Source organism: Peromyscus maniculatus, chromosome 23 (genome assembly GCF_049852395.1).
Source record: "Peromyscus maniculatus bairdii isolate BWxNUB_F1_BW_parent chromosome 23, HU_Pman_BW_mat_3.1, whole genome shotgun sequence".
NCBI classification, from domain to species: domain Eukaryota; kingdom Metazoa; phylum Chordata; class Mammalia; order Rodentia; family Cricetidae; genus Peromyscus; species Peromyscus maniculatus.
This window is the reverse complement of record NC_134874.1, coordinates 14,578,104-14,605,861: the sequence shown is the minus strand read 5'-3', so window position 1 is coordinate 14,605,861 and position 27,758 is coordinate 14,578,104. Positions and strand designations below refer to the sequence as shown.

At 50.2% G+C, this 27,758-nt stretch overlaps 1 protein-coding gene across 22 annotated transcripts in view; it reads left to right on the top strand.

The window, feature by feature from the left end:
* The window catches only part of Kdm2b (lysine demethylase 2B), a 152,129-nt gene that overhangs the window by 66,271 nt on the left and 58,100 nt on the right, over positions 1–27,758 (top strand). For all 22 annotated transcript variants that reach the window (XM_076560010.1, XM_076560008.1, XM_076560009.1 and 19 more), the window contains 5 exons: positions 325–478; positions 8,456–8,571; positions 14,519–14,645; positions 15,962–16,434; positions 26,181–26,267. In XM_076560010.1, coding sequence (XP_076416125.1) covers positions 325–478; positions 8,456–8,571; positions 14,519–14,645; positions 15,962–16,434; positions 26,181–26,267 — 957 coding nt within the window. The remainder of the gene's footprint in view (positions 1–324; positions 479–8,455; positions 8,572–14,518; positions 14,646–15,961; positions 16,435–26,180; positions 26,268–27,758) is intronic.

The following is a 27,758-nucleotide window of genomic DNA, read 5'->3' as shown; positions in this document are numbered from 1 at the left end:
GGCCATTTTATCATACATCTTAGGAAATTCCCTTCCATTCCTTTCCCCACCTCCCAGACGAGCCTGTGGCTCAGGAGAAAAAATGTTCCACCCAGCACAGGAAGCATTCCTGCCTTGGTATTTCAGCTGGAATGGAGATACCCCACAGGTAGCCAGAACCCTCCCTGCCGGCTCAGGGACGCTTTGAGCCCTGCTTGGGGAGCCCAGACAGATGGTTTTGCCACCCTCCTTATCCTTCCCCGAGGAGGTGGGGCTCTTTGGGGTTTGTTGCAAGCCTGGACGAAATCAGAGACTTTGGCCTAACTGCCTCCTTTGCCTCCCAAGATCTTCTGGCTGATCCCTCCAACCCTCCACAACTTGGCCCTGTATGAGGAATGGGTACTGTCCGGCAAACAGAGTGACATCTTCCTGGGAGACCGCGTGGAACGGTGCCAAAGAATTGAGCTGAAGCAAGGCTACACGTTTTTCATCCCTTCTGGTAAGTTCCTGTATGGCTGGCTTGGGGTAGGTCAACCACTGGCTCCCCCAATACTTGGAGCAGCCTCCTGCCTCCCTGTGGTCTCAGCCAGGGTTGGAGGCCAAGTGAGGGCTTCTGCGGGCCTTGGGATTAGATGAGCCATTGGTATACCCTGAGGGGAGCGGGTCTGAGGCTACAGAGAAAGCATATAACCTGAGCGGCCATACCTGTGGGTTAGCCGCCTTTGTCCCGTGGAGAAGCCTCGGGTCCTTCCTCTGGGGACATTTGAATGTCTGTCTTGGGCCTTCCTCTAGAAGAGTGGTTTTCAAGCTGTGGGTCACGACCCCTTTGGGGATGGAACGGGGGGGGGGGGGGCGGGGGGGGCGGGGTTTGCATATCAGATATCCTGTACATCAGATATTTACATTATGGTTCATAACAGTAGCAAAATTACAGTAAGGAGGTAGCAACTAATAACAATTTTATGGTTGTGGTCACTGCACCGTGAGGAACTGTGTTAAGGGGTCACAGCTTTAGGAAGGTTGAGAACCACTGGCCTAAAGATACCTGTGTGAAGGTGACAGGGCCCTTAGGGACTGAAGACGAGTGTGCCCCACAGACTTGGATGCAAACTCTTGGGAAGGGTGATGAACCCTCTTAGTTGGCACTTGGGCTCTGCTGCCTAAGTGTTCCCACCTTAAAAATGGAGCAAGAACTTACTTCCCTGGGTTGTGTGGACCTAGTGAGTCCAGATTCCTCCCTCTAATTTTGTAGAGACAGACAGAGGGCTTTTTCAGGGCTTTTAGCTATAGACTGAGTTAACAGACGGAGGTGGCCAGTGACTTAGGGATCAGGGAGGTGTGTGTGTGTGTGTGTGTATGTGTGTGTGGTCAAGTCCACATGTGGGAGCTGGTGTGTCTCTTGGTAATTAGACTTTGGAAGATATCTCAGCCAGAAGAAAGAGTAGCAGGAAACTGTCGAGCCACGTGAGTTTAAAGGAGAATTGTGTTGGGTACCTGAGAAAGATACGTGGGACCGAGTTGTAAATGACCAGGTCAAGGAGGCTGGTTCTAATATGCCTTGTGGGTACAAAAACCAGTCTCCGTTCAGGAGTAAGATCTGATACAATGTAACACTGTGTAAAGAGTTGCTATATTGAAGTATTTATGGAATGAGAAGAAAAAATGTCTGTGTATAGTCATTAAAGAAACATTCCATCGCGGGGGGGGGGGGGGGGGCATTTATGGATTGATTGCATAGAAGCAGGTATGATGTATGGGTGAGCAGGGCCGAAAGGAATACCTTTCAAAGAAAGGGTAGTGCTTTCTTGATAGTTTTGAGTCTGGAAATCTACCTCTGTCTCTCTCTCCTTTTTTTTTTTCTTTATCTTTCGTTTTTTTTTTTTTTTTCCCAAGACAGGGTGTCTCTGTGTAGCTTTGGCGCCTTTCCTGGAACTCAGTCTGTAGCCCATGCTGGCCTCGAACTCACAGAGATCCGCCTGCCTCTGCCTCCCGAGTGCTGGGACTAAAGATGTGCCCCACCACCGCCCAGTTTAGACAACATTAAAAGATAAGAATTTTATTTCCGGGGCTGGAGAGATGGCTCAGCCGTTAAAGGCTAGGCTCACAACCAAAAATATAAGAGTTCGGTTCGCAGCACCCACGGCTGTCTCTCCAGCCAATAAAAAAAAAAAAAAAAAAAAAAAAGAATTTTATTTCCGTATTTGTGTGTGTGTGTATGTGTGTGTGTGTGAGAGAGAGAGAGAGAGAGAGAGACAGACAGACAGACAGACAGACAGACAGAGAGACAGAGAGAGTTGGGGGTGGAAGAGTAGCATTTGGAGGCCATAGGATATCTTGCGGGCGTTGGTTCTCGTCTTGCACCAGGTGGGTCCTAGGGATCGAACTCAAAGTCATCAGGCTCGGTGGCAAGTACCCTTACCTGCTGAGCCATCTTGCTGGCCCCAAGATTGGAATTTTAGATTTCAGAGACCTGGGTGAATACTTGAGGTTCTCTCGGGACCTAGAAACTCTCCAGCATCTAAACCCTTTGGTCCACAGACACACACATTGAAGGTGTGTGGAAGTCTGCTTGTGTGTTGGTATGGAGACAGCCTTGGGAAAGCCAGGAGGCTTTACAGCCTTCTCATAGAAGTGTTTCTGTGTTAGAGAATCTAATTCTTGTGTCTTTCACAAGACCATAAATTTTAATTCTTTTTTCTTTTTTTAGTCAACCTTTTTGTGTATGGGGGTGGAGAGTTTTGAGCCAACCTAGGTTGGCTTTAATTTCACTATGTAGCTGAGAAGGATCTTCAACTCCTGATCCTCCTGCCTCTACTTCGGAAGTGCTAGGATTATAGGCATGTGGCACCATAGCAAGCTTGAGACAGATTTGATGTATAACCCAGGGTGGGCTAGATGTCATGATCCTCTTGACTCAGCCTTTCAGATGTTAGGACCACAGGCATACCACAAGGACCAACTGCCACAGTGAATTTGTCTGTCTGTCGTCTGTCTGTCTGTCTATGTTGAGGAATAAACGCAGGGTCTCATATACACTGGGTAAGTGCTCTACCAAATGAACTATGACCCTTCAAACCCATCCTAGTGACTTTAGACATGTTTTCTGCTGCTGTAAGTGCCAAGTGTCACATCTCTGTCTCTCAGTAGGTCTCCAGTTCTTTGAAAGCTCATTGGAGCCGGGCGGTGGTGGCGCACGCCTTTAATCCCAGCACTCGGGAGGCAGAGGCAGGCAGATCTCTGTGAGTTCGAGGCCAGCCTGGGCTACCAAGTGAGTTCCAGGAAAGGCGCAAAGCTACACAGAGAAACCTTGTCTCGAAAAACCATTGGAGGCTAATGGGTCAGAGTGCTTCTATATATATAAAATCACCTTTTCTTCCTGTGTTCGAGGGCAGAGGAGCCATGGATGGTTCCAGGCCGGTGGCTCTCCGGTCTCTATCCCTAGACAGGCCAGGAAAGCTCCATGGAAGAGGAAGACCATTCATTGGAGATGACCTAGAGTGGGAAGACTCAGAAAAAGGGGCTTGTTGGGTTTATCCTGTAGATCTGCTGGCCATTCCTGAGGCAGAGGAAATGGTAACTTGGTATCAGGGTACCAGGAGCATCGAGTTAGGAGTAGACTACTGGGGTCATTAGAAGCATGAATGTCAAGCAATAGGAAACCAGGGGCAGCATCCAGATGAGCCAAGGGGCATCTCTTTTTCCAATGTCCTGACCATATTTGTGGCCTCGGCCTCCCCCTCTGGCTGCACTAGTCCAGGTGAGTTGTGGGTAATAATTCTGAGCAGGAAACATTCTCTATCCACTGGTTTGTTTGTTTTTTTTGTTTGTTTGTTTGTTTTGTTTTGTTTTGTCAATGTATAAGGGAAAACTTAAGCCCCTCTTACCCGATGCCCTTTTCCAAAAATATACATACCTGGCCAAAGGTCTGTTCCTCAATTCACAAGTTTCTGGGTCAGGTGTAGGTAGCCAGGCGCACCTAGTTTTTCTACCTACTAAACTGGCCCTCTGATAGCCTGCATTCTGTCTACCCTTCCTGGCCATGTGACTTTGGGAAACATACTTAACCAAACCAAACAAAAACCCAACCAATCAACAAACAAGAAAATACCTTTATTTGGTTGGTTGGTTTTTGTGAGAGGGTCTCATGTAGTCCAGGTTAGCTTCACACTTGTTACCGTGGAGGATGGCTTTGAACTCAGGATCCTCTTACTCACCTCTCAAGTTGCGTGACTAAAGCCCTCACGTAGCAAACGTTCTTAGAGCCTGACTGGTTCCAGGCAGTGAGAAGAGGGGCTGAGGGGACATGGGATACAATCCCCTGTCTTGGGTGTGTGTCTAGCCAGGTGGCAGTCATGTTGGTGGCCTGGGAATGGGCCCCTTATTAGGGATACCTGAAGGTTGGAAATGTCTGAGAAGAATTCTGCAGTCCGGAGACTTAGGCTGATCTTAAAGTATTCCCTGTCCTTGCCTTGGAGTTAAGAACCATCCCTTGGGAACCTGAGGCAGGAGGAGGCTAGTATGGGTGGCCAGTGTTACTTGTCTCAAAAAAGTTTTGCTGGTTGTGGTGGCATACATCTTTAATCCCAGCACTTAGAAGCAGATGGATCTCTGTGAGTTCAAGGCCAGACTGGTCTACAGAGGGAGTTACAGGTTAGCCAAGGCTAGACAGTGAGACCCTGCCTTTAAAAATGAAAAAATCAAAACGAGAGACATGAACCACCTGGTGATGCCAGTACGCCAGTAAATCGGTAATGGTGACTCTGAGTCCTTGACAGTGTAGCATGATGGGACCTTTGGTAGTCCAGCTGTAAAATGGGTACAGAGCAAGGAAGAAGTCAAATGAAGCGGGTGAACTGTAGAGGGTGCTGGAGGCATAGGAAATTGGGCAATTGATGGTTGGCATTGGTGCTTCAGGACCGGATAGTACCAGGGCGTGCCTTGGGTATCTTCCCATGTTGTACGGAGGGAAACAGTTCAGCTTCTCAGGTGAAATCTCCCCATTTTGTAATATGAGGTAGACCAAACTTGACATACCCTTGGGTCAGATGCAGCCTGTAATTTGCTGGTTGGCAGCCACGGTGCCCAGGGCGTCGCAGTGGGGGTGGTCATGGGATCTGCGAGGTCATCTCGACAGCAGCGGCAGAAATGGAGGCAGGTGCACCAAGGGGCTTGTAGACTTCATTCTGAGCACCGGGGTTGTGGGTGAGACTCCTTGTGCCTCTGTTGTTCTGGGCCCCCTCGGCCCCCCCGAAATCATCTCTGCAGTGGGTTTTGTGGGTCACTATGTTCCTTCTATGGCTGCACCCGTCCCTGGTTGCTTGGCCTGAATATAAGCCGTTTATTGCCTTCGTATTGCTGATGGCAGGTGCCAGCCTCTCCTGCCCACTTACAGCCCAGGACACCAGCTTCCCAGAGTATCATCGTGAATGAGCCGCCCTCAGGAGGATGGGAAAGGATGGGGTTTTGAATGCCACAATATCCCATCTCCTTGTTTCTTCCTAAGGGCATCATTGAGACCCTGAAAGCAAATGTAAGCAGGGATAGATGGGAACTTGGCAGCCCTTTTAATCCAAGGGAGTCTTCCTGATCCACCTGTGATGCTCTAGCAAAGTCTGTAGCCTTCTAAAAACCCTTGAGTAGCTAGCTGGGCATACAGACTCCCTGCCTACTTACAGTGGCCTCTGTCTTCTGTTTCCCACAGTTCACACATCAGGGTGATAGATGTAAGTTGGGTGTGCCTCCATTTCTCACTGCAGGGAGAGTCTGGGCTAATCAATCCATGATATGTGGGCACCGTCCTTTTCCAAACTGCCATCAATGGCAATTGCTTGTAGCAATGGAGTTCTTGCTCACCAAGTTCCCCACCAGGAAGGCAATAGTCTTCTTCTGGTGGGCACACATGGCCAGATCAGGGTGAGTCTGGCACCAAGGTCCCTGAGCTCAGGCTTGGGGAGAGGGTGGGTGTGTGGAGTACAAGAGCAGGACCTGGAGGTCCAGACATCCTCAGTCCAGTCTTAGGAAGCGTTTAAATGTGGTAATGACCACGGTAGCAGACAGCGTAGCTCTGCCTGGTGAACACACAGAAATGTGGTTCTAAAAGATCCGCTGACCGGTAGCAGAGGCGGGAGACGCCGTTTGTTTGTTGTTTTTTACAGTATACAGATGCTCAGTTTCTGCGTGTCACCTCACCACGGGGGGTGGGTGTGTGTGTGTGTGTGTGTGTGTGGAGGTCTGGGGTAGAGACAGAAGATCTTGGGAACTCACGGGCCAGCCAGTCTAGCTTGTCAGGAAGCTCCAGGTTCAATGAGAGACCCCGTTGCGAAAAGTAAAGTGAAGAGTGACTTGAGGAGGAGACCTCTGGCCCCCATGCACCAATGCACACAGGCGTGCGTGTGCACACTCATGAACCCGTATATAGACGGCCCCCCTACAGTGTAGAAAGGGGTGTGAATAGGATTTTATGCTGATATAGAGTCCCACCAAGCAAATGCAGAAGTCAAGACTTGTTAGACATCAGCCAGCCATTGTCTTCCCCCAGAGGGCGGAAAGGTCCAGGTTGCCGGATGACTTCCTCCAGGGACACACTGGTCCCAGAGCAGCTGATGGCCTGAGCCAGAGACCCGAAAGACAAAGGAGTCTCCATTCCTGCCCCCCGCGGTGTCCCGCCACGGGTGACAATGTCTGTCTTGCTTTTCTCTGACAGCAGTTAGCTCTGGCCACGCTGGCGAGGAGGGCTGGTGGCTGTGTCCAGCGGTGGCCTTGGACCCGCCAAGTGCCCGCCTCCGGTGGTGGCTCTGTTCCCTGCAGCCGGTGCAGACTGTGAGCCTGAGAGCTGATGTCTCAGCTCACCTGGGAAAGAGATCGGAGCTGCGTGGGGCCTGGGCAGAGAGTGCCAAGGTTGGGTCTCCAGAGTTTTAGTTTGAGTGAAATAGGTAATCACATGTTGGAGAAGAGAGGTGCGGGGGGTGTCTGTGTGTCTGTGTGTCTGTGTGTGTCTGTCTGTCTGCTCGCTCTCTGCCCTTGGCTGGTCCTCCTCTGTCTTCCACTCTGAGTGTCCCCACGGCCTGTCCTTGTCATTGCCTCTGTGCGTCCTTCTCACTGTCTTTCTCCTTTGTTTCCCGGGGTGTGCCCATGCCTGTTGCGTGGACCGCTGGGGCAATGCAGAGTTGTTGGAAACAGCTGTTCTCCCCTGCCAGCTGCGGCTTCATTCAGCAAGGGACTCCCCCCCCCACCCTCGGCCCCCAGACAGGGTTTCTCTGTATAGCCTTGGCTGTCCTGGAACTCGCTCTGCAGACCAGGCTGGCCTTAGACTCAGATATCCCCCTGCCTCTGTCTCCCGAGTATTGGGATTAAAGGGACTCTTTTCTGAGCCCGTTTGAGCATCTGCAAATTGGAGTTCCATAAGTTGTATGCCCCCTAGCTCCGTCTCCAGGGGCCGCATTGATATTTTCTGCCCTGGCAGTGTGGCCGTCTCAATGGAGGTGTGATATTGATGAGTAAAATCTCCACACAGCAGGCGGAGGCTAACATTGGGGGTTCAGATACTAATGGATGACTTCACCTTAACGCACCTCGGTTCAGTTGCTTCACCTGTAAGCTGTAGCTGAAAAGAGATTGCCTCTGTAAGAATTAACAAGCCAAGACCTGGAAAAAGGCCCCTAGAGTGCACCTGGGGAAGTCACCAGTGTGGCCCACACTGTTAAGAAGATGCAGTGTGAAGCCGGGCGATGGTGGCGCACGCCTTTAATTCCAGTACTCGGGAGGCAGAGGCAGGCGGATCTCTGTGAGTTCGAGGCCAGCCTGGGCTACCAAGTGAGTCCCAGGAAAGGCGCAAAGCTACACAGAGAAACCCTGTCTCGAAAACCCCCCCCCCAAAAAAGTTGCAGTGTGTAGAAGGGACATCTGCTACGGCCCTTAGTACATGGGGAAGAAGGGAAGAAGAAGAGCTGAGGTGGGATTGCCAGCATCCTGTGATTAAGGAGTTTAACTTAGACACAGGCCTTGGAGAATTCCATGCCAGCAGGATGTGCTTTGCAGAAAAAGGTGTCTGGGTTCTGTAGTCATTGCTCTGAGGGTATCCCATATGACCCCCACCGGGGAACCAGTGTTCAAAGGAATGACTAAGAAAAGGCTGAGGAGAGATGTACAGCCTGGGAGGGGCCTCCAGCTCCCTGGCATGGATGCTGGGGACCAGGGCCTTCTGTTCCTGGCTACAGCCACGTCCTGGGAGGAAGCTTTGGCCACCAACATCTTCAAGACCGGCACTTGCCTGCAGCATCCCGGCCCCTGCCTTGAGTTAACTGGGGTTTCTAGGAGCTGCTGGCTGAGTCCCTCGGGCTGTCCAGGGAGCCTCGGTGTCTGCATCACGGGTCCTTGAGTATCGGTGCCCCCTGTGCCCTCCCACGTGCTCTCTTCCCTTCCCTCCAGTCTTGTCTGAGGCGCCAGGGCTCATCCTCCTTCTGCCCTCCCCGCTCAGGTTGGATCCATGCAGTATATACCCCTGTGGACTCTCTGGTGTTCGGCGGGAACATCCTGCACAGTTTCAACGTGCCCATGCAGCTGCGGATCTACGAGATCGAGGACAGAACCCGGGTAAGAAGGCACCTTCTCTCCCGACACACATGCGCGGGGGTGGGGGAGGTTGCGGGGGCGGGGAGGGGGCGCTGGCCTTTCTCAATTCGACCTGAGTTCCTTCCCACTTCTGCTCCGTCTCAAGCTGGGGCCCTGTTTCTGGTTCTGGAGGGCGCTATGAGATCCTCCACAAGAGCCCATCCCCAAATCCCTGGAGTTCCTGTTCACCATCAGACCATAGGCAGAATCCTCTGTGGGACAGTTGGGCATGATAGTACGTACCTAAAATCTCAGCACTTGGGAAGTGGAGGCCGGATCAGAAGTCCCAAGGCCAGCCAGGGCTACACAGAGTGGGGCCAGGCTGAGCTACATTTTCTCATTTAAAACAAACAAAAACTGCTGGGCGGTGGTGGCGCACGCCTTTAATCCCAGCACTTGGGAGACAGAGGCAGGCGGATCTCTGTGAGTTCGAGGCCAGCCTGGTCTAAAGAGTGAGTTCCAGAAAGGCTCCAAAGCTACACAGAGAAACCTTGTCTCGAAAAACCAAAAAAAAAAAAAAAAAAAAAAAAAAAAAAAAAAAAAAAAAAAAAAAAAAAAAAAAAAAAACACCAAAAAACCAAACAAACAAACAAACAAAAAAAAACAAACTTTGTGGAACCAGTGTCTGTATCTCTGTACCTGAGCAAGTGTCTGTGCATTTGTTACCTTGATAGAGCAGCAGGAAGTGGGAGGGACCCTGCCTTTTCCTTTGCATATGTAGAACGGGTGTGTGGACCTTGTATTTTTCTTGTTGCTCAAGTTTGCGGGGAGGCTTGGAAAAGCGCCAGCCTGGTCCAGAGTCACACCTTTCCCTTGTATTCACCTGGGAAACTGGGGTCGGATGGAAGGGAAGCCTGTGTCTCGAGGCCTGTGGCTGAGCGCGCATCCCCTGGGCCCTTGGGAAACTCTGGGGCCGAGGCTTCCCTGTGACCAGCTTATCAACTCTCCCAGGATGAAGGCCGCCTGCGCCTTTTGTTCCTGGAGTTTTCCCTGAATGTCTTCCATGGCTGGGACTTGGCCACCTCTGCCAATGCTGTGGCTTGACCACATGTCCCCAGGCATTTGAGACAGACAGGTTCAGGGATGAAAAACTGAAGCCCTGGGATGAAAAGGGCCTATTTTGTATCCCCCCACCTCCCGGCCACTTTTCCTCTTCTGTTTTTAATGTGACTATTTAACAATTTCTTTGAATTGAGATACAACTTACATACCATGAAATTCACCATTTGAAATGTACAGTTCTGTATTTTTAGTATGTAGCCATCACCACTAATTCTAGCAGTTCTCTCCCCCACCCCCACCAAGGAGCCCCTGTCCCCATTAGCAGCCATTCCTTATTCCCTCTTTCTCCAACCCTGGGGACCTCTAATCTACCTTCTGTCTACGAACTGGCCTGTTTTGGACATTCGCTATACATGGAATCATGTGATACGTGGCCTTTTACATCTGGACTCCCCCGCTCAGCATGATGTATCTTTCCAAGGTCCATCCATGTTGTAGTACATCCATGTTGTAGTGCATGTGCAGCGCATCTCATGACTGCGTAGAAGAACTCCATCGTAGGAACAGACCACATGACAGTTCTCCTTGGGATTTGCCTCAGAAAGTGGCTTTTCGGCCCCAGAGAGGTATTGGAGTGCTTGAACTCTGTAAAGAACACCTCAGCCTGCTCTGGTCAGAATGTAACTCTCCAGTCTTGTTTCTAGGTTTTGTTTGCATACGATGATACATTGGAGTTACAGTGAGGGGGAGTTGAGGGCGTCCAGGGCATGCTTGCCTTTCCAGTTTGTGGGCTTCCTGTCTTGTGGTGCCCATGTCCACATTGTCCTGGGCCAAGGTCCTGCGCAGAGGCCTTGTTTCATGGACTTTTTTTCACCTTTCTAGAAAGGTGCACTTAGCCCAGGTCTGCAGCACGTGCCCTGTGCTGTTCAGGACAAAGACACGGTGTTTGGGCACCAATGGTCACTTTTCAGTCCGAGTCCAGGGATGTCTGGACTCCGGCCAACCATTCTTTGGCCAGCCCTGACAAACAGGCCATTTGTTGTGAGCAGCGACCATCAGGTGTGGATGGAAAGCCGGTACTCTAGAGGAGGGGTCAGGCCCAGACTTTCCAGGCAGTTCCTGAAAGCCAGAACCAGACTGGGATTTCTCAGTTCCTCTGGCAACTTGCTGGATAGCTCTCCCCTCCCATGGGAATCTGATTGTGCATCTCAGAGCACCTGTGCCCCCCCCCCCCATCATAACCCTTAGGAGCCTAGTTCCTCTCCCCAACTGGTATCACTCAAAGCAGGACCCCCCTAACCTCGCTATCCCCTATGACATCATTCTGTTTGCACTGGTGTAGTATCTCACCACATCAAGATGCATATCGGCTCCCTCCCCTGAGGCCCCCTGTCCTTAGTCCCTGAGGGGGCACCCATCTGGCTTCTCCGAAGCAGATTGTTGGCTCTAGGGCTGGAGGAAGGATGGCTGGGGGGCGGGGGTGGGGTGGGGTGGGGTGGCGGGCAGGCCAAGCTGCAAGCTACAGCAGGCATTTTAATCTGCTTTGAATTCTGGACTTTGGAGAGGGGCTTGGCTGTGAGGCCCCGATTGTTTCTGCCTTAGAAGCCAGAGCAGACAAAAGGCCCTAGAGAGAGAGTCCTGGAAGCCAGATAAAATGTCAGGACTACTTGTCAGCCCGATACAGCTCAATTCTTCCATCCCTATCAGCTCCTTTAAGAAGGTTATGGCCATTTAAAAATAGTTTTCCCCGGAGTGTTCTAAAACATGGCTTTAAGTGGAAAGAAAGGCTGGAGGCTGGACAGAGGAAGCCCAGTAGGGAGTCCAGAAAAGGAGTTTGCCTTTGTTATGCTGGCTGGGGGTAGGATTGGCTATCCAGCCCTAAAACCCTAAGCCTCTCCCACATTTAGAAAATATTTTCATTTGTCTGTGCAAGATGCTAGGAGACCCTCATTCCGCTGTGTCATGGGCCCCCATAAGGCAGCGCAGACAGACAGGTGTAGGCCTCTAAGGACTGATAGAGTCGGGTTCCTTCTGTGAATCTCCTGCTCTAAAGATCACAGTAATGGGAGAGCCAGACCAGAACGGACTGCTGCATGCTTCTTATGATTACGACAGCCGTGACATACTTTTAGCTCCAGTTAGCTACTGAGGGTCGGAAGGATGGTCCAGATCATCAAACTGCTGTCTTTCTTATGCTTATCTTTTTTTTTTTTCCTTAATGGCGCTAGTGAAAACAGCTTCCCCAGAAAAGGTAATGCCAGCACCCCTTATATTTCCCTCCTTTGCAGCCAGTGACTGTTTGGAAAGCGCAAATTATTTACCTTTCCTCTCCCCTCCCTCCTACCATTGGATTTTTATTTTCCCCCCCATTGAAATTTTTTTTTTTCCAGGAGAAAAACAAAAATTAAGATGCTTCCACCCACCTTCGCATTTTAATTTCTTAAGAAATGAAATGGGCATCCTAGGTGCACAGAGACTTTCCTCAACTCTACTCCAACATCCGCTCAGTTCTTGGATGACTCAGGCCTCTGAGGAAGGGCCAGGCGGGTGCCACTTAAATGGGCCTTTGGAACGCCAGTTGGACCCCTGAGATCCACTGTTGGTGAATTGCCCTCGAGGCTGGGCCCAGGGCCTTCTTTGTGACCGCCTTGCCATTTGTTGGGGACAGAGGTTGGTTAACCACTCCGTTTGGTGAGACTCCCAACTTGTCACCAAATAGTATTGAGCAATCGTGTGTTTAATGTTCCTAGGCATGTGGCTGGAACCTTTTGAAGGCGAAGGGTAGTAGGCAACAACCTGTGTGTAAGTCAATTTTTGCAATTTTTTTTTCCCTGCAGTTCTCTCTTGGAAAAAAAAAACAACAAAAAAACAAATTAAGTTATCTCCCCCCACCCCACCAAAAAAAAGCAACAACCCCAAAACCAAACAAACAAAAAAGGCCAAACCAAGTTGAATTTCTTCATTCATATTTGTTTTCACCCAGCTAGTTTCCCTTGGGTTCAGCGTCCAAGAGGGGAGATTTGCCATCCTCTCTTGAATACAGCCCCTTCCTCTGATTTCGCCCCCCTAATCTAGAAGTATTCTCTGGTGTCACAGTGCCCATCAACGGCACAGTGGCATGGATAGCCTCAACATTTTTGAAAAGTCCAAAGTTGAAAGTATTTGATCCATCAAGTCCCCTCTTGGGAGTTATGAATGGGGGGTCTGTTTTCCTCGGCTTGCAATTTAGGGATTGGCCATTTGTTTCTAAATCTCTTGGCCCGGTCTCTGGAATCAGGATGGGGCTGAACCCCGACCCTCAAACTTTCTATCATAGGAGGTCGAGGGCGGCTTCAAACTCAGGAGCCCCTGTCTAGCCCAGGGGGCGCTGATCAGTAACTGTGAAAAAAAGGAGCCTCGACATCCTGATAGTGAAACTGGGCTTCTCAGAAAGTGGCTGGAGCCAAGGAAAACGCCAGATTCTTCTCCCAACTCCATGCATCTCCCGGAGGAGCTGAAAAGCATGCGGCGAACCATGATCTCATCCCTAAGCACGTCATCCCCCAGAGGCAGGGAGATGACGTGGACCCAGTTCACAGGTGGAAGAGGTGGAACCCAGGAGTGCGGAAAGGGCCTAAGAACTGAGAATTTAGCTGAAGTAGATGAGGAATTGAAGACTGGGGTGGGCAGGCTTTTTCCAGTGTGGTGCTTAGAGAATTCCAGCCAAATGTATTTTATGTAACGGAGGACTCGAGTCTGCTCATACTTGATTTTGTTGAAAAGGTACCTGGGCACTGTATATTGTCAGCATAGAAAGATCACCTGCGGGTTAGGGGATGCTTGCTGAAGGACGAGGAAGGTGAGGAGGGAGTCTCTGACCTCCACAGACACGCCCTTGGGAGAGGGGAGAGATGAGTAGCTGTTCTGGGGGTGTGTAAGACAAGTTTTCCCCATGATGGGAGATGAAGTCATCTTACTGTACCTTCCCGCTTCCATGTCTGTTCAGGATGTAGCTTCCGGAAGGTTCCTCCATGCCGAGGCCATCCATAATGGTATTGGTCCTTCCTTTTTTCCACTGCTGGTTTCTCTATAGACCCTGCCCTGCCACCCATCAGAATCCCTTGCGGTCCTCACGTTTCATAGTTCTCCTATGCGCTGCATCCTCACCTCTGAGAAACAGCCGAGAGGGCTCTCCACTGATACCCAGCCACCAGACCCCAGAGTATCCCCTGGTGACGAGATGTCTTGCCTTGGTTACACTGGGGGAATTGTGCCCCTTAGAGCCCTTAGTAGAAACACAAGCAGGTATCGTAGGTGGATGTGGGGAGCAGGACACTGTGGATGTTCCTAAGGGCCCTACCCTAGGGAGGTGGATGAGACTGTACCGCCCACCGTTCACCGGGGTCCTCCTTGCCTGGCCTTCCTCCCAGAATTCAGGAGGATGTATAATAGTTTGTCCGCTGCAGCATAAGGATTGGGAGAGGACTTCTGTTTCTTAAGGGAGGGGAGAGACAGCAGAGTCCGTGCAAGAATATTCTAGAACGAGGAGCCCGTGTCCGTTGCGGCTGGGACCGGGCAGGGCTCCTTCCATTTGCAGGTATCCGTAGTGCTGGCAGCAGGTCAGGGAAATCCTTTTTCTGCACACAGTGGGCCCTGTTCACCTCCCGGGATGGGTAGCTCAGGGACCAAAAAACCGATGCCTCCCGCAGGCCTCTCCCCGCCTCGTCCATGCATGCTGCTGGCGCCTGCCCCTCCCAGGCCTCACGTCTTGCCTCCCTGCCGGTGACACCTCCCGTTTCCCCCCTTTTCCCGTGACTTATGCTCTTGCCGAGGCGATGAGCGCTACCGCGGGGAACCTGCCGCCTGCCGCGCGCATGCGTGCGCGTCTTCCCCCATTATCCCTGGAAACTGACCCCTCTCGCCTGCCCGCTCTGCTCCGTGCTTTCAGGTTCAGCCCAAGTTCCGCTACCCCTTCTACTATGAGATATGCTGGTATGTCTTGGAGAGATACGTGTACTGTGTGACCCAGCGCTCCTACCTCACTCAGGAATACCAGAGAGAATTAATGCTTATTGGTGAGTAACCGAACCGGGGCCAGGGCAGGTACCCTTTGTGTCGTGGAGCCTGCGGGGTAGCCCTGGGCCCCCCCGGGATTCTCCTAAGCCCAAATGCTAGGCAGGAGACCGCTCAGGAGATAGCCCCGCTTGTGATTCTCCCAGCCCGGAACACAGAAGCCAAGAAAAGGCTCCCGTGACCCCCCAGACGAAACGGAATTTTCACCCACCCCACCTCAAAACTGCAGTTGCATGGAGGAGCCTGTGATCAGCACAGTTGCTAAAACAGGACAGGACCATCCCACAGAACAGAGAACTCAAGCGCTCTGTGTTCCTCTGTAGTTTACCTGGTTTTTCTTACAACACTCTGAGGTTTGGGTTTTCGTGCCCCCTAGGAGCAGGCCCATGTTATACAGCTCGTGCCCATAATTCAGGCCCAGTTTACCCAGAAGGGAGGGGCGGCCAGGGATTGAAATCAGGTTGTCAGCCTGGGCAGCAGGTGCCGTTACCCACGAAACCATCCTGACAGCCCTTGACCGGTTTTTTTTTTTTTTTTAAGATTTATTTATTTATGCCGGGCGGTGGTGGCGCACGCCTTTAATCCCAGCACTCGGGAGGCAGAGGCAGGCGGATCTCTGTGAGTTCGAGGCCAGCCTGGTCTCCAAAGCGAGTTCCAGGAAAGGCGCAAAGCTACACAGAGAAACCCTGTCTCGAAAAACCAAAAAAAAAAAAAAAAAAAAAAGATTTATTTATTTATTATGTATACAGAAGAGGGCACCAGATCTCATTACAGATGGTTGTGAGCCACCATGTGGTTGCTGGGAATTGAACTCAGGACCTCTGGAAGAGCAGTCGGTACTCTTAACCTCTGAGCCATCTCTCCAGTCCTTGACTGATTTTTTTTTTTTTTTTAAACACCTATTTAAGAGTGTGTGTATGTGCCTGAGTGTATGTGTGGACACCACTCTGAAGTCCAGAAGAGGGCATCAGATCCTTCGGAACTGGAGTTACAGGGAGTTGTGAGGCCATGTCGGTGCTGGGAACCAAACCTAGGTCCACTACACTCTCTTTATTCCTGCCATTAACTGACCTGAAGACATACGATCAAATGCCAGTCATATTGTCAGTGGGAAAGCAACCCGTAAGGGTGCAGAGAGCTGGGAAGAGAGCAGAGCTGGGATTTGAACCTGTGTATGGCTGACTACTGCCCTTGTACAGGCCAGGAGGCCTGAACCAGACCCTTGCTCTCTGGCAGGAAGGGCGAGTGTGGAATCCACAGAGCTTCCAGCGGGGGGCCGCTAAGCGGTCATCATTGTATCTTATGATCTTCCCCACAGATGCCCCAAGAAAAGCCAGTGTAGACGGCTTCTCATCGGATTCCTGGCTGGAGATGGAGGAGGAGTCCTGTGAGCAGCAGCCCCAGGAGGAGGAGGAGACCGAGGAGGAGGAGGATGGTGCAGAGAAGACACCCAAGCCACCTGCCGATGGCCCCACCTCCCCCACCGGCACCCCCTCGGAGGAACAGGAGAACACAGGGAAGAAGCCCAAAGCCCCTGCCATGCGCTTCCTGAAGAGGACTTTGTCCCACGAGTCAGAGGAAAGCGTCAGGTCCACCACCACGCCCGTAGACTACCCCAAGACACCCACAGGCTCCCCTTCCACTGAGGCCTCTACCAAGTGGACCCACCTGACCGAATTTGAACTGAAGGGCCTGAAAGCCTTGGTGGAAAAACTCGAGTCTCTTCCGGAGAATAAGAAGTGTGTCCCCGAGGGCATCGAGGACCCCCAGGCCCTCCTGGAAGGTGTAAAGGTGAGCAGGGGCCACGGCTGGGTCGGGCTTAGGGTGGCTAGTAGCTATTCCAGGGTGGGTCCAGGTGCTGGGATGGTACTCGGTCTAGGCAAGCCTATCTGGATTATGGAATCTGGGGCCACGGTCAGCAGCTGGGACGAGGCTGGCTCTGTGTGTGACAACAGCGTCTTTGATACTTTTTGGGACCTCAGGGTTCCCTCGCAGGGGGTTTTGTGTGTGTTACGACAGTGTTCTGATGGGTTTGATTCCCTAGAGCTTGCCATTCGGGGTTGGTTCCCGAGAGCGTGAGTCTGCGTGTGTGTGAGCTGGTGACCTTCCTCCTAACGGTTGACTGTGGGTATAGTGCAGCAGCTTAAGGTTGGGAGGTTACCGTGGTCTCCCTTGGATCTGCATAGGAAGTAGATCCCGGGGGTCGGGGTCAGGAAGAGCTGGGATGAGGATCCAGGAAGAGATGCTAGAGTGCCTGCTGGACATCCCGCTATGTGAATGCTTCTTGTAGTGCAGATCTACAAATGCAGAACTGCTGCTTTGTAGCTTTGCTGAGACTGCAGTTACGAAGTTAGGAGAATCCTCTGCTGGCTGCTCCAGCGGCTGATTGGGGCAGTGGAGTTGGCGGTCTACTGGCCTTAGAAACTGAACTCAGGTTTCTTCCTTGGGAATTGGTAGTTTATCCAGCCCCTTGCAGGGCTCAGGGACTGGGGGGTAAGTTGGGGGTTGTGGGGTAGTGGGGCGTTGGGAGTGTGTGGAACTTTGAGGGGCTTCAGGTCAGGTAATTGTTAGGAATGTATAACCAGTATATGGAACCATTGAATGAAAATCGTTAATCCAGGTGTGCCTCACTTACTAATTTGATTTTCTTGTCTGTGGTACCAGATGGAATGCAGAGCATCACACATCCTGGGCAGGTTCTTCTTCTTCTTCTTTTTTTTTAAAGATTTATTTATTATGTATACAGCATGTATGACTGCAGGCCAGAAGAGGGCACCAGATCTCGTTACAGATGGTTGTGAGCCACCATGTGGTTGCTGGGTGCTCTTAACCTCTGAGCCATCTCTCCAGCCCACCCTGGGCAGGTTCTTTACTGCCTTACCCACATCTCATTTCTATTGGGTATTTTTGTAGTTTGTAGTTTGATCTCTTAACGGCAACCTTAGGATTCTGTCATGTGGCTACTTTTTTTTTTTTTTTTTTTTGTGAGAGCCTGTAAAATAAAAAATAATTTTAATCAATTGGTTTTTAATTTTTTTTTCCTTTTGGCTTTTCAAGACAAGATTTCTCTGTGTAACAGTCCTGGCTGTCCTGGAACTTGCTTTGTAGACCAGGCTAGCCTCATACTCCCAGAGATCCACCTGCCTCTGCGTCACCAGGGCTGGGATTAAAGGTATGCGCCACCACTGCCGGGCCGGTTTTGTTACATTTTTAATCAATCACAAAATAATAGTACTGAGTTCCCAAAATACTGTGAACGGGTTATACATGTTCATCGCTTTCTGTGATACCCTCTTGCTTTAATAGGATCCGTGTGTGGTGTGTTTGCCCCTGGTTCGTGGCCAGGTTTCTCTTTCCTTGTGTCTCTCCATTGCCCTCGAAGGCTGCCTTGATTGCTGCTGAGAAGGCCTGTCAAGGTTAGGGCGTGAGTGCAGAGACCAGTGCCACTGCTGTGAGGCACGTTCGCCATGTGCTGAGGAGGACAGTGCCGCTGGGTTTTTTTGCTCTTGTAGAGGACCCAGATTTGGTGCCCAGCATCCACATGGTAGCTCACAGTCTCCTGTAACTCCAGTGCCAGGGCATGAAACTAACTCTCCTTTCCCTTTTGGGTCCCTGCGTGCACATGGTACATATCAACTTGGGAACTCACACACATACACACAAATACATAAAAATTAGTAAGTGAATCTAACATCACAAACTGAAGTGGGGTCTGGCAAGATGGCTCAGTGGGTAGAGGCACCTGCCGCCAAGCCTCACAGTGTGAGTTCAATCCCTGGAACCCACATAGTGGAGGGAGAGAACTGATTCCCGAAGGGTATCCCTCTGACCTCCAGCCTTGCGCTGGGATGGTGCGTATTCCCCCAGTAGGTAAATCAATGTGTAATATAGACTGAAGCTTTTGAAAAAAAGATAAGTTAGCGCATTGGCAGGGAACTGTGGCGTGGACTTACTTTGAGGAACAGTGAGTTTGGCTTTGGCCAGCCTCTGCTGTCCCGTGATCTTTTCCTCGTCTTTCCCCATCTCTCATCCGTTATTTAGGGAACCGTTACCGGCTGCAATTGTTTCCTAGGGCCGATGTTCCAGAGCGCTGTAGGTACTTAGACGTCTGACAGTGCATCCTCTCTGGGCCTGGAGCCCGCAAGTCTGAAAGCAAGATATTTACAGAGCCGTGCCCACGCCTAAGGCTCTAGGAAAGTGTCTTTCCTTGGCCCCTCCCTCTTCTCGGGGCAGCTAGCAGTCCTTGGCGTTGGTTGGTGTATCTTAACGTCATACCCCTCTCAGCCCACGGTGAAGGTTGATTGTCCATGGCCATCCCCCTCTCCTTGTTAACAGTGAGTGACATCAGCCTTTGGATTCAGGCCCAGGAGAATCCAGCAGAACCTCGTATCAGCTTGATTAAATGTATAGACACCATCCCCAGAGTCACATTCTGGGGCTCCCAGTGTACATGGATTTTGGGGTCACACTGATTAGCAACAGTTGTGGGTTGAAGTAATTCTCTGGAAGATGGGATTGCCTAGCGAGCGGTCTCTATAAGAAACGTCTCTGCTCTCCGCTAGAACTCGGAGAGCGCTGTGACTCGGGGTGGAGGGAAAGATGGACGTGTAGCATGTGGTCCGCAACTCAGTTCTGAGTGACTAGAATACTCCCAGTATGTGGCAGGGCTGTGAAGGGCAGAGGGCACCAAGGGTGTAGGCGGGATGACCGCTCTGCAAGCTGCTTCCGGGAGTGTGCCAAGTGCAGCCTAACCATCTTTGACTACGTACTGTAGCCACGCCCCCTCGCCATGATCTCACGCTCTTCTGGCTGTCATCAAGTTATCATGGTAGAGAAGACCAACTGTCTAATTGCATGGAATTATGGGACTGCAATAGCATTATGGGACTAGCAGGAATTACGGAGCTACACAGAGCTGTGGGGCTGAAAGACCTAAGTCAGGTTTTCTTTAAGTCTCTTTTTATCTCTCTTCCTTCCCTTCCTCCCTTCTCCCTTTCTTTTCTCTCCTTTTCTTTTCTCTGTCTTTTTTTATTTTTATTTTTAGGCATAGTCTAACCCTGTGCAGACCAGGCTATATATAGCTTAGTCTTGCTCTAATCTTGTGGCGATATTGCCTCACCCTCTCAAGTATCAGGATTATAGGCATGAACTAACAAATCTGGTCAAGCGTTTTTTGTTTGTTTGTTTGTTTTTCGAGACAGGGTTTCTCTGTGTAGCTTTGCACCTTTCCTAGAACTCATTCTGTAGCCCAGACTGGCCTTGCACTCAGAGATCCACCTGGCTCTGCTTCCCGAGTGCTAGGATTAAAGGTGTACGCCACCACCACCCGGCACTTTTGTTTTTTTAAATCAACAGTCAAATAGAGATCAGTTGTATTGCTCTGACATCAAACTCCAAACGTAATAGGGAAGCAAGTCCTAAATTAAGAATGCACTACCCTTGGCTGGGCGGTGGTAGCGCACGCCTTTAATCCCAGAAGTCGGGAGGCAGAGCCAGGCGGATCTCTGAGTTCGAGGCCAGCCTGGGCTACCAAGTGAGTTCCAGGAAAAGGCGCAAAGCTACACACAGAAACCCTGTCTCGAAAAACCAAAACCAAAACCAAAAAAAAAAAAATTCACTACCCAAATAGATGTCAATTCTAAATTAAGAGTGCATTGTCCAGGGCTGGAGAGGTTAAGAGAACCAGCTGCTCTTCCCAGAGGACTTGAATTCAATTCCTACCAACCACATGGTGGCTCACAACCATCTATAATGAGATCTGGTGCCCTCTTCTGGCCTTCGGGCAGACATGCAGGCAGAACACTGTATACATAATAAATAAATAAATCTTTTTTTAAAAAAAAGTGCATTGTCTAGATGGATGTTGCTTGTCTTTGAGGACAGTTGTGGAGTCAGGTCAAGTCTCTGCACAGTCCATTGTGCTGCTGAGGTTCTTGGGGACACAGTAAAACAAGAGGAAGTATGATCTGTGTCATATCATAACTGACATGTGTAAAGTCCTAGCAAGGTCTTGAAGTGCTCAGTAGACCAGAGTTGATATTGTTATGATTTCAGACACCTTGGGATGGAAACAGTTTTGTTCCCAGTCAAACCTGAGCTCGTGAACCCGTGATGTGAGGAGAGGGGGTCAGAGCATTTTTCTCTGTTGGGGTCTTCTAGTTCTTCACCTTGGATCGTACTTGCTTTTAAAACTGTCCCTTACTGGTGTTAACGATTTGAGCATTGTAGGGTCTAGATTGTCTCTCTACCTATCTTTTGCATTGCGCACGCGCGTGCGTGCGTGCGTGCGTGCGTGCGTGCGTGCGTGCGTGCGTGCGTGTGTGTGTGTGTGTGTGTGTGTGTGTGTGATGAAGTTGGGCCTAGGACCTTCTGCATCTTTTTTGTTTTGTTTTGCTTTTAGTTTTTTGAGACAGGATTTCTCTGTATAACAGCCCTGGCTGTACTGTAACTCGCTCTGTAGACCAGGTCAGACTAGCCTTGAACTCACAGAGATCCACCTGCCTCTGCCTCCTGAGTGCTGGGATTAAACACGTGCGCCACCACTGCCCAGCAGACCTTCTGCATCTTAAGCTGGTCCTCTGTCCCTGAGTCTCCACCTCCAGCCCGGAAGACTTTGTAAAATCCTTCTTGCCGACTTCAAAGGAGCCTTTTCAGAGGAGCCAAAAGGCAGGAAGTGAGCAGCCCGGGGCTGGCCTCCAGCGTGACCACAGAGAACGAACCATGTACACTGTGTGTGTCCCCTTGCATGTACAGCCTCCGGAGAAGGAAGGGACAGCACGGGAAGAACTCCGTCTCAGATACCCAGGCAGATGCATGCCTGGTGACTCTAGGTAGCCACAGGATTCAGGGCACTTTGTAGAGACTTCTTTTCCACCCAAGGTTGGAAATTTCCATTTGCAGGTATTGGAGTTTAGAGTTAAGACTTGAACATTGTTCTGGGGAGGATCGTAGTGAAATGTAGGGGTGAGTCTTTTTTCAGGTGCAGATGGAATGGACGGAGGGCTTCAGAGACGGCCCAAATAAACTGGTACCTGGTGTTCCCCAGAGCAGGTAACTCCGGCCGTGTGGTGGACCCTCTTATCCACCCCTCATTGGGTGTTGCTTTCCCGACTCCAGCGACTGCCATGTTTTGTTTTGTTATTTTTTAATTTTATTTATTTATTATGTATACAGAAGAGGGCGCCAGATCTCATTACAGATGGTTGTGAGCCACCATGTGGGTGCTGGGAATTGAACTCAGGACCTCTGGAAGAACAGTCAGTGCTCTTAACCTCTGAGCCATCTCTCCAGCCCCCAGCCACTGCCTTGTTAATGGCGTTTTTTTTTTAGTCACTGCCTAGATGGGGTTTTCAGTGATTAGCACCCCACCCTGGGGAGCAATGGGACCCAAATCTCTTGTTAACCAACTGAATTCTTTGAGAGAAGTTGGCATGGTGGGGGCGGTTGCCAAGGCCTAACCAGCCCGTGGTTCCTTTGGTAGGTCACACGTGAGACAGTTTCCGGTAGCACAGCCCCGGTGGTGGCTCCATCCTTTCGCAGGAAGCCTGCCTGGGGTTTGCCGGAGCCACACAGGCTTATATGGTATAATCTCTGGGGGGCTGGGGCAGTGCGGACACACAGCCTTCTTTCTGTCTGTGCGCTCAACAGTTCCCCGGGAATGTATAAATTCAGGCAGAGCCTAAGGAATCCTGTGACATCATTCCTTCCAGCACTCCCCCCGCGCCCCCCCAGACAAAAATCTCCCACTAGGCTGTGCCTCCCCTAACTTTCTTGCCTTTAGAATTTTGCCGCTAGACAGGTTCCATTGTGCCCCCTGGTGGCCATAAAGTGCTATACACAGATGGGAACTTGGCTTTCTTTGGGATGTGAGGCACCTTGGGAAAACCTTAAAACTATATTGTTAAAAAATGAAAAGGAGCCGGGCGGTGGTGGTGTACGCCTTTAATCCCAGCACTTGGGAGGCAGAGGCAGGTGGATATCTGTGCGTTCGAGGCCATCCTAGTTCCCAGAGCAAGTTCTGGGATGGCCAGAGCTGGTAGACTGAGAAACCCTGTGTGTGTGTGTGTGTGGGTGTGGGTGTGGGGATATATATATATATATATATATATACACACACACACACAGAAGCAGGCAGATCTCTGAGCAAGGCCAAATAGAACTAGATAGTCATGTCTTTAAAAAACAAACCTTTTAAAATATACTTTTCTTTTGGCAACTTTTTTTTTTTTGTAGATGGTCTTGTTTGTTGAGACAGGTGTCTGGAACTCACTCCCTACAAACCTTCACCCAGCAAGAAAAGTTTTAGGTTTCTGGAAAACTCAAACACCTCAAGCCCTGTTACCATCTTAATATAATGCATTCGACACAGTCCTTAAAACAAACGTTTTGCCATGTCTCCTGATTTCCTCGGCATTTACCTAAATACTGTCCTAGAATCTCATCCCTGACGCCCCATTACATTTAATTTCCTCAGCGTTCTCTTGGCTGGACAGTTTTTTCAGACTTGCCTGTGTTTTATGATGTTGGCTGTCCGTGGGAGGCTCAGGTCAGGTGTTTTGTGGGATGGCCTTCTCTGGAGGCTCGAAGCCTTCTGTCCTGAATTTTGTCTGCAGGAAGCTTTCTACAGTCAGTCTTTATGTGGGGCTCACAGAATCTCTGGCAGGAAGCAACTTCAAGGAGAAGCGGTTCCGGATTAGAGTTTCGTAAGCCATCAGTCCGCAGTGTCAGGGAAGGCGTGGTGATGGAAGCCTCTGGGACAGCTTATCATGTCTTGGGAGGCAGCAGGATTCAGAGTGCAAGCAGGAAATTGTGCTCTAACCCCCCACCCCTTTGCCCTATCTCTGCCACAGAGCCTCCATGTCCCAAAGGTTCTATAATCTCTGCAAATTGTCACCAGCTGGGGACCAAGTGTTGCCATGAATGAGCGTGTGGGAGACAGGGCTCACATAAGCCGTAACATAGTCAAGATATTTTGGTGGGTTTTTTGTTTGTTTGTTTGTTGTTGTTGTTGGTGGTGGTGGTGGTTTGTTTGGTTGGCTTTTTTTTTTTTTTTTTTTCTTTTTTTTTTTTTTTTGTTTGTTTGTTTGTTTGGTTTTCAAAGACAAGGTTTCTCTGGGGAGCCTTGGCTGCCCTAGAACTCAATCTATAGACCAGACTGGCCTCGAACTCACAGAGCTCTGCCTGACTCTGCCTCCCGAGTGCTGGGATTCAAGGTGTGCGCCAGCACCGCCCAGTCAAGGTATTTTATAAATAGCAATCGTCGCTGAACTTGGATGTTTAGCAAAGAGTCAAACCCAGGTAGCCCCAGTGAGCTCTGCCCTTGGCTGCCTCCCATGGGGAGTGGAGAAAGTGCCTCAGGCTGCCATCCAGTCAACCCATGGATGACCAAGAAAACAGGACAATAGGTAGGGTCTGTTAGAAGTGGCTTAGAGTCCCGTCTGGTAATACAGATCAGAGAAGATGCCTTGAAATAATCTTGAGGGCCATCAGGGTGGCTCATCAGATTCAGGCCTTTGCCATCCTGATAGCCTGAGCTGGAACCTTGGGCCACATGTCAAGGTGTAGGGAGAGAATGGACTCTACAAAGTTCTCCTCTGAATTCCACACGCACACCGTGGCCTCAGCACGTATGAGTACGTGTGTCCCAGTGTGTGCATGCACACACTAATTGTTTTTAAAAGTAAAATAATCTTCACCTATGTTTATCTTCTGAGCTCTTCTGTTGATCTATTCAATCTTCCTCTGTGATCGGTCGTGTTCTGAAATGTCGCTGAAAGAATGCTCTCAGCCCATCTGGATAAGCGCTGGCAGGACCGTCAGTTGTATTTGAATGTATGAGGTTGGGATGCCAACACACCACACTGTGTTCATTGTCTGGTGAGCAGATTGCAGGTTCCTAAAAGGGTGATAGGGACTCAGCGTTTTGCATAGCAACTTAAGAACCTCATTTCTCTATGAGAAGCCACACCATTGAATTACCTCTCGGGTACAGTCTCGGGGAGCAAGGTTTAGGAAGGTGTAAGAGCTGGGCATGGTGCCACTGAGGGAGGAGGTACTCTGCTCTCTAGACCTTCCACCCATGAACTTCTTCACACATGACTGTCTGTAGGACACCCAAGAAAAAGAAACAAGATGGGAAACCTGTATTTAAGGGCTCAGACCTGTCGGCTCGTCACTGACCTCTGCCGAACCTTAACCATGAATTTTTCTTTTTCTTCTTTTTGGTTTTTCGAGACAGGGTTTCTCTGGGTAGCCCTGGCTGTCCTGGAACTCGCTCTGTAGACCAGGCTGGCCTGAAACTCACAGAGATCCACCTGCCTCTGCCTCCCGAGTGCTGGGATTAAAGGCCTGTGCCACTACCACCCGGCCTTGTTGATTTTTTTTTTTTCACGGTAGGGTCTCATGTAGCAAGGACTAGTCTCATAGTCATTGTGTAGCATGAATCCTTGAACTCCTGATCATCCTGCCTCTCCTTCTGCAGTGCTGGGATTACAGGCATAAACCCTCCTGCCTGGCTGGTTTTTATTTGTCTCTTTGAGAACACAGTTGACTTCATGGGCTTTAGTGGTCTAAGCTGCTCATATCCCCCCTTCCCTGGCTGAGAAGTGAGGCCAGGTTGGAGAGACGGCTCAGCAGTTAAGAATGTTTGCTGCCCGTGTTCACTGCATAAGCCCAAGGAACAGAACTTGGATCCTAGCATCCATATCAACAGGGCATGGTTCTTCACGTGCCTGTAATCCCAGGGATGGGGTGGACAGTGACAGGAGGGTCACTCAGGTTTGCTGGTGACCTGCCTAGCTCAAAATCCATGAGCTGTGTGTTTTTCATCAAGAGGTTCCAGTCTTGGGGTGGGGGTGGCGCACACCTTTAATCCCGGCACTTGGGAGGCAGAGCCAGGCGGATCTCTGTGAGTTCGAGGCCAGCCTGGGCTACAGAGTGAGTTCCAGGACAGGCTCCAAGACTACACAGATAAACCCTGTCTCGAAAAACCCCTCGAAAAAAGAGGTTCTGATTTCCAAGGACTGAGGTGGAGTGTGATGGTGGAGGATACCCAGGGCCTTCCAAGGCTTCTGAGCTCTCCGAGGACACCACACACCACACACGTGTGAGTGTACACCGCAGACACAAAGTCCCCTGTGTGTGTGAGAGTCTATGACGCTCCGGACAAGTGCTGGATGCCGTAAGTGGCATCCGTAGCTGGTAAATGCAGGACAATGCGGAGGCACACGCCTGTAATCCCAGCTCTCTGGGGGCAGAGGGAGGAGGATCTCCGTAGGTTCTAGACCAGCCAGAGCTACAAAGTGAAATCACGTCTCAAAACACTTTTGGGAAGAGGAATGTTCTATGGTTCTGAGTCCATAGGAAATCTGAGTAACTTGGTTTCCATAATAGAGTGGTAGATGGTGGCAGGCAATGATTTTTTTTTTTTTTTTGAGGGGGAGGGGTTCAGCTTGCAAACCTTTGAGAGGTTAATTTTGCCTCCTTTAGAGATTTTTCCCTTCACCCCTGGTTAATATGGATCCTTTGTTTGGCTACAGAATGTACTGAAGGAACATGTGGATGACGACCCCAGCCTGGCCATCACTGGAGTCCCCGTGGTCAGTTGGCCCAAGAAGACTCCAAAGGTAAGACCCAGGTGGCTCCCAGATGGGAGACGGCTTCTCACTGCCTTCTGCCCATCCTGGAGGATGGGAGTCCGGAGCTGTTCTGCCCTGGCTCCTGGGAGACAGGCTACCCCGCTTAGCCCCGATGGTTTTAATGAAATGTTCGCGGCAGACGCTTTCCTTTTTAAAGGGTTCCCTTCACTCGCTATGGAAACTGCAAGCAGTGGCCCCTGGTGGCCACCTGTCAACTGCGGAAGTGAGACTTGCTTTGTCATTAAGTGGTTTGTCTCAAATTTCCCTCCGTCTTTGGCTTTGTACCCTGCCTGTCCCTCCGCGGACTGCCCTCCTCCCTTTTAGAGGAACTTCCCCTCTCTTTATAAAAGGAATCGGCATTTCACATAAAACTGTCTAAACCGGGGTGGGGTGGGGGGTTAAGTCGATAAAGGCCTCGTGGTGGGACAGACGGGAAGATTTCTAGCGACCCTGCATGGCCTCACTCCATCACTGTTTCGATGCACGAGTTGGATACCCTTCCTTATGTGTTAAGCCCCGAACCTGGAATGGTTCTGAGGCCTCAGTGTGATTCGGCACACAAAGCTTTCAGAACAAGGGCTGGCCCGCCGTCAGCAACCTCTAAATCAGTGTTCTCCACCTTCCTAACGCTGTGACCCTTGAGTACACTTCCTCATGTTGTGGTGACCCCCAACTATAAAATGATTTGTGTTGCTACTTCATAACTGTAATGTTGCTGCTGTTAGGAATCGTGATGTAAACGTGTGATATGCAGGATGGTCTTAGGCGACCCCTGTGAAAGTGGCTTTCAACCAGTTTTGCTCCTGGTGGCACACACTCCCAGCACTCAAGGAGTTAAGAGAAAGTAGAGTTTGAATCTAGCCTGGGCTACGAGGCTAGTTCAAGGCCAGCTAGAGCAACACGGTTAACCTATTTCAATAAATTAAGCTCAGTGGCAAAACATTGGGCGTCACAGGAAAGGCTCTGTGTTAGGGTTGGATCCCCAACTGCAAGCCAAAAGACAAGGTTATCTGAGCTCTGGGTGTATGTAGCTCAGCGGTAGAGCTCCTGCCTAGCATGCCTGAAGCCCTGGCTCTCATCTCCAACAAAATATTGCTATTAAGTAGCCCCAACCGGTGTTTTGCCAATTTCTGACTCTTTCTTTCTCCCTATTATAAATGACGCTGAAAAGGACTTTCTAGACCTATAGGAACTGTCAACAGTGACAGCTACCAGCCATGTGAAGTCCTGTGCTTTTAAAACATGACTTGCCCACATTGAAAGGGGCTGTATGCATAAGATAGACAGCAGATTTCAAAGACAGCAGGAGAAAAATGTAAGCTACCTTATTAATTTCCATATTATTAGTGTTGCTTGACTGCACAAAAAAAAATATGCCCAGTAAAACTTGAATGTCAGATGAACAACAAATAAATTCTTCATATAGGTGTGACCCCAGCATTATGAGAGATATACTCATGTCCAAAAGACCATGTTCAT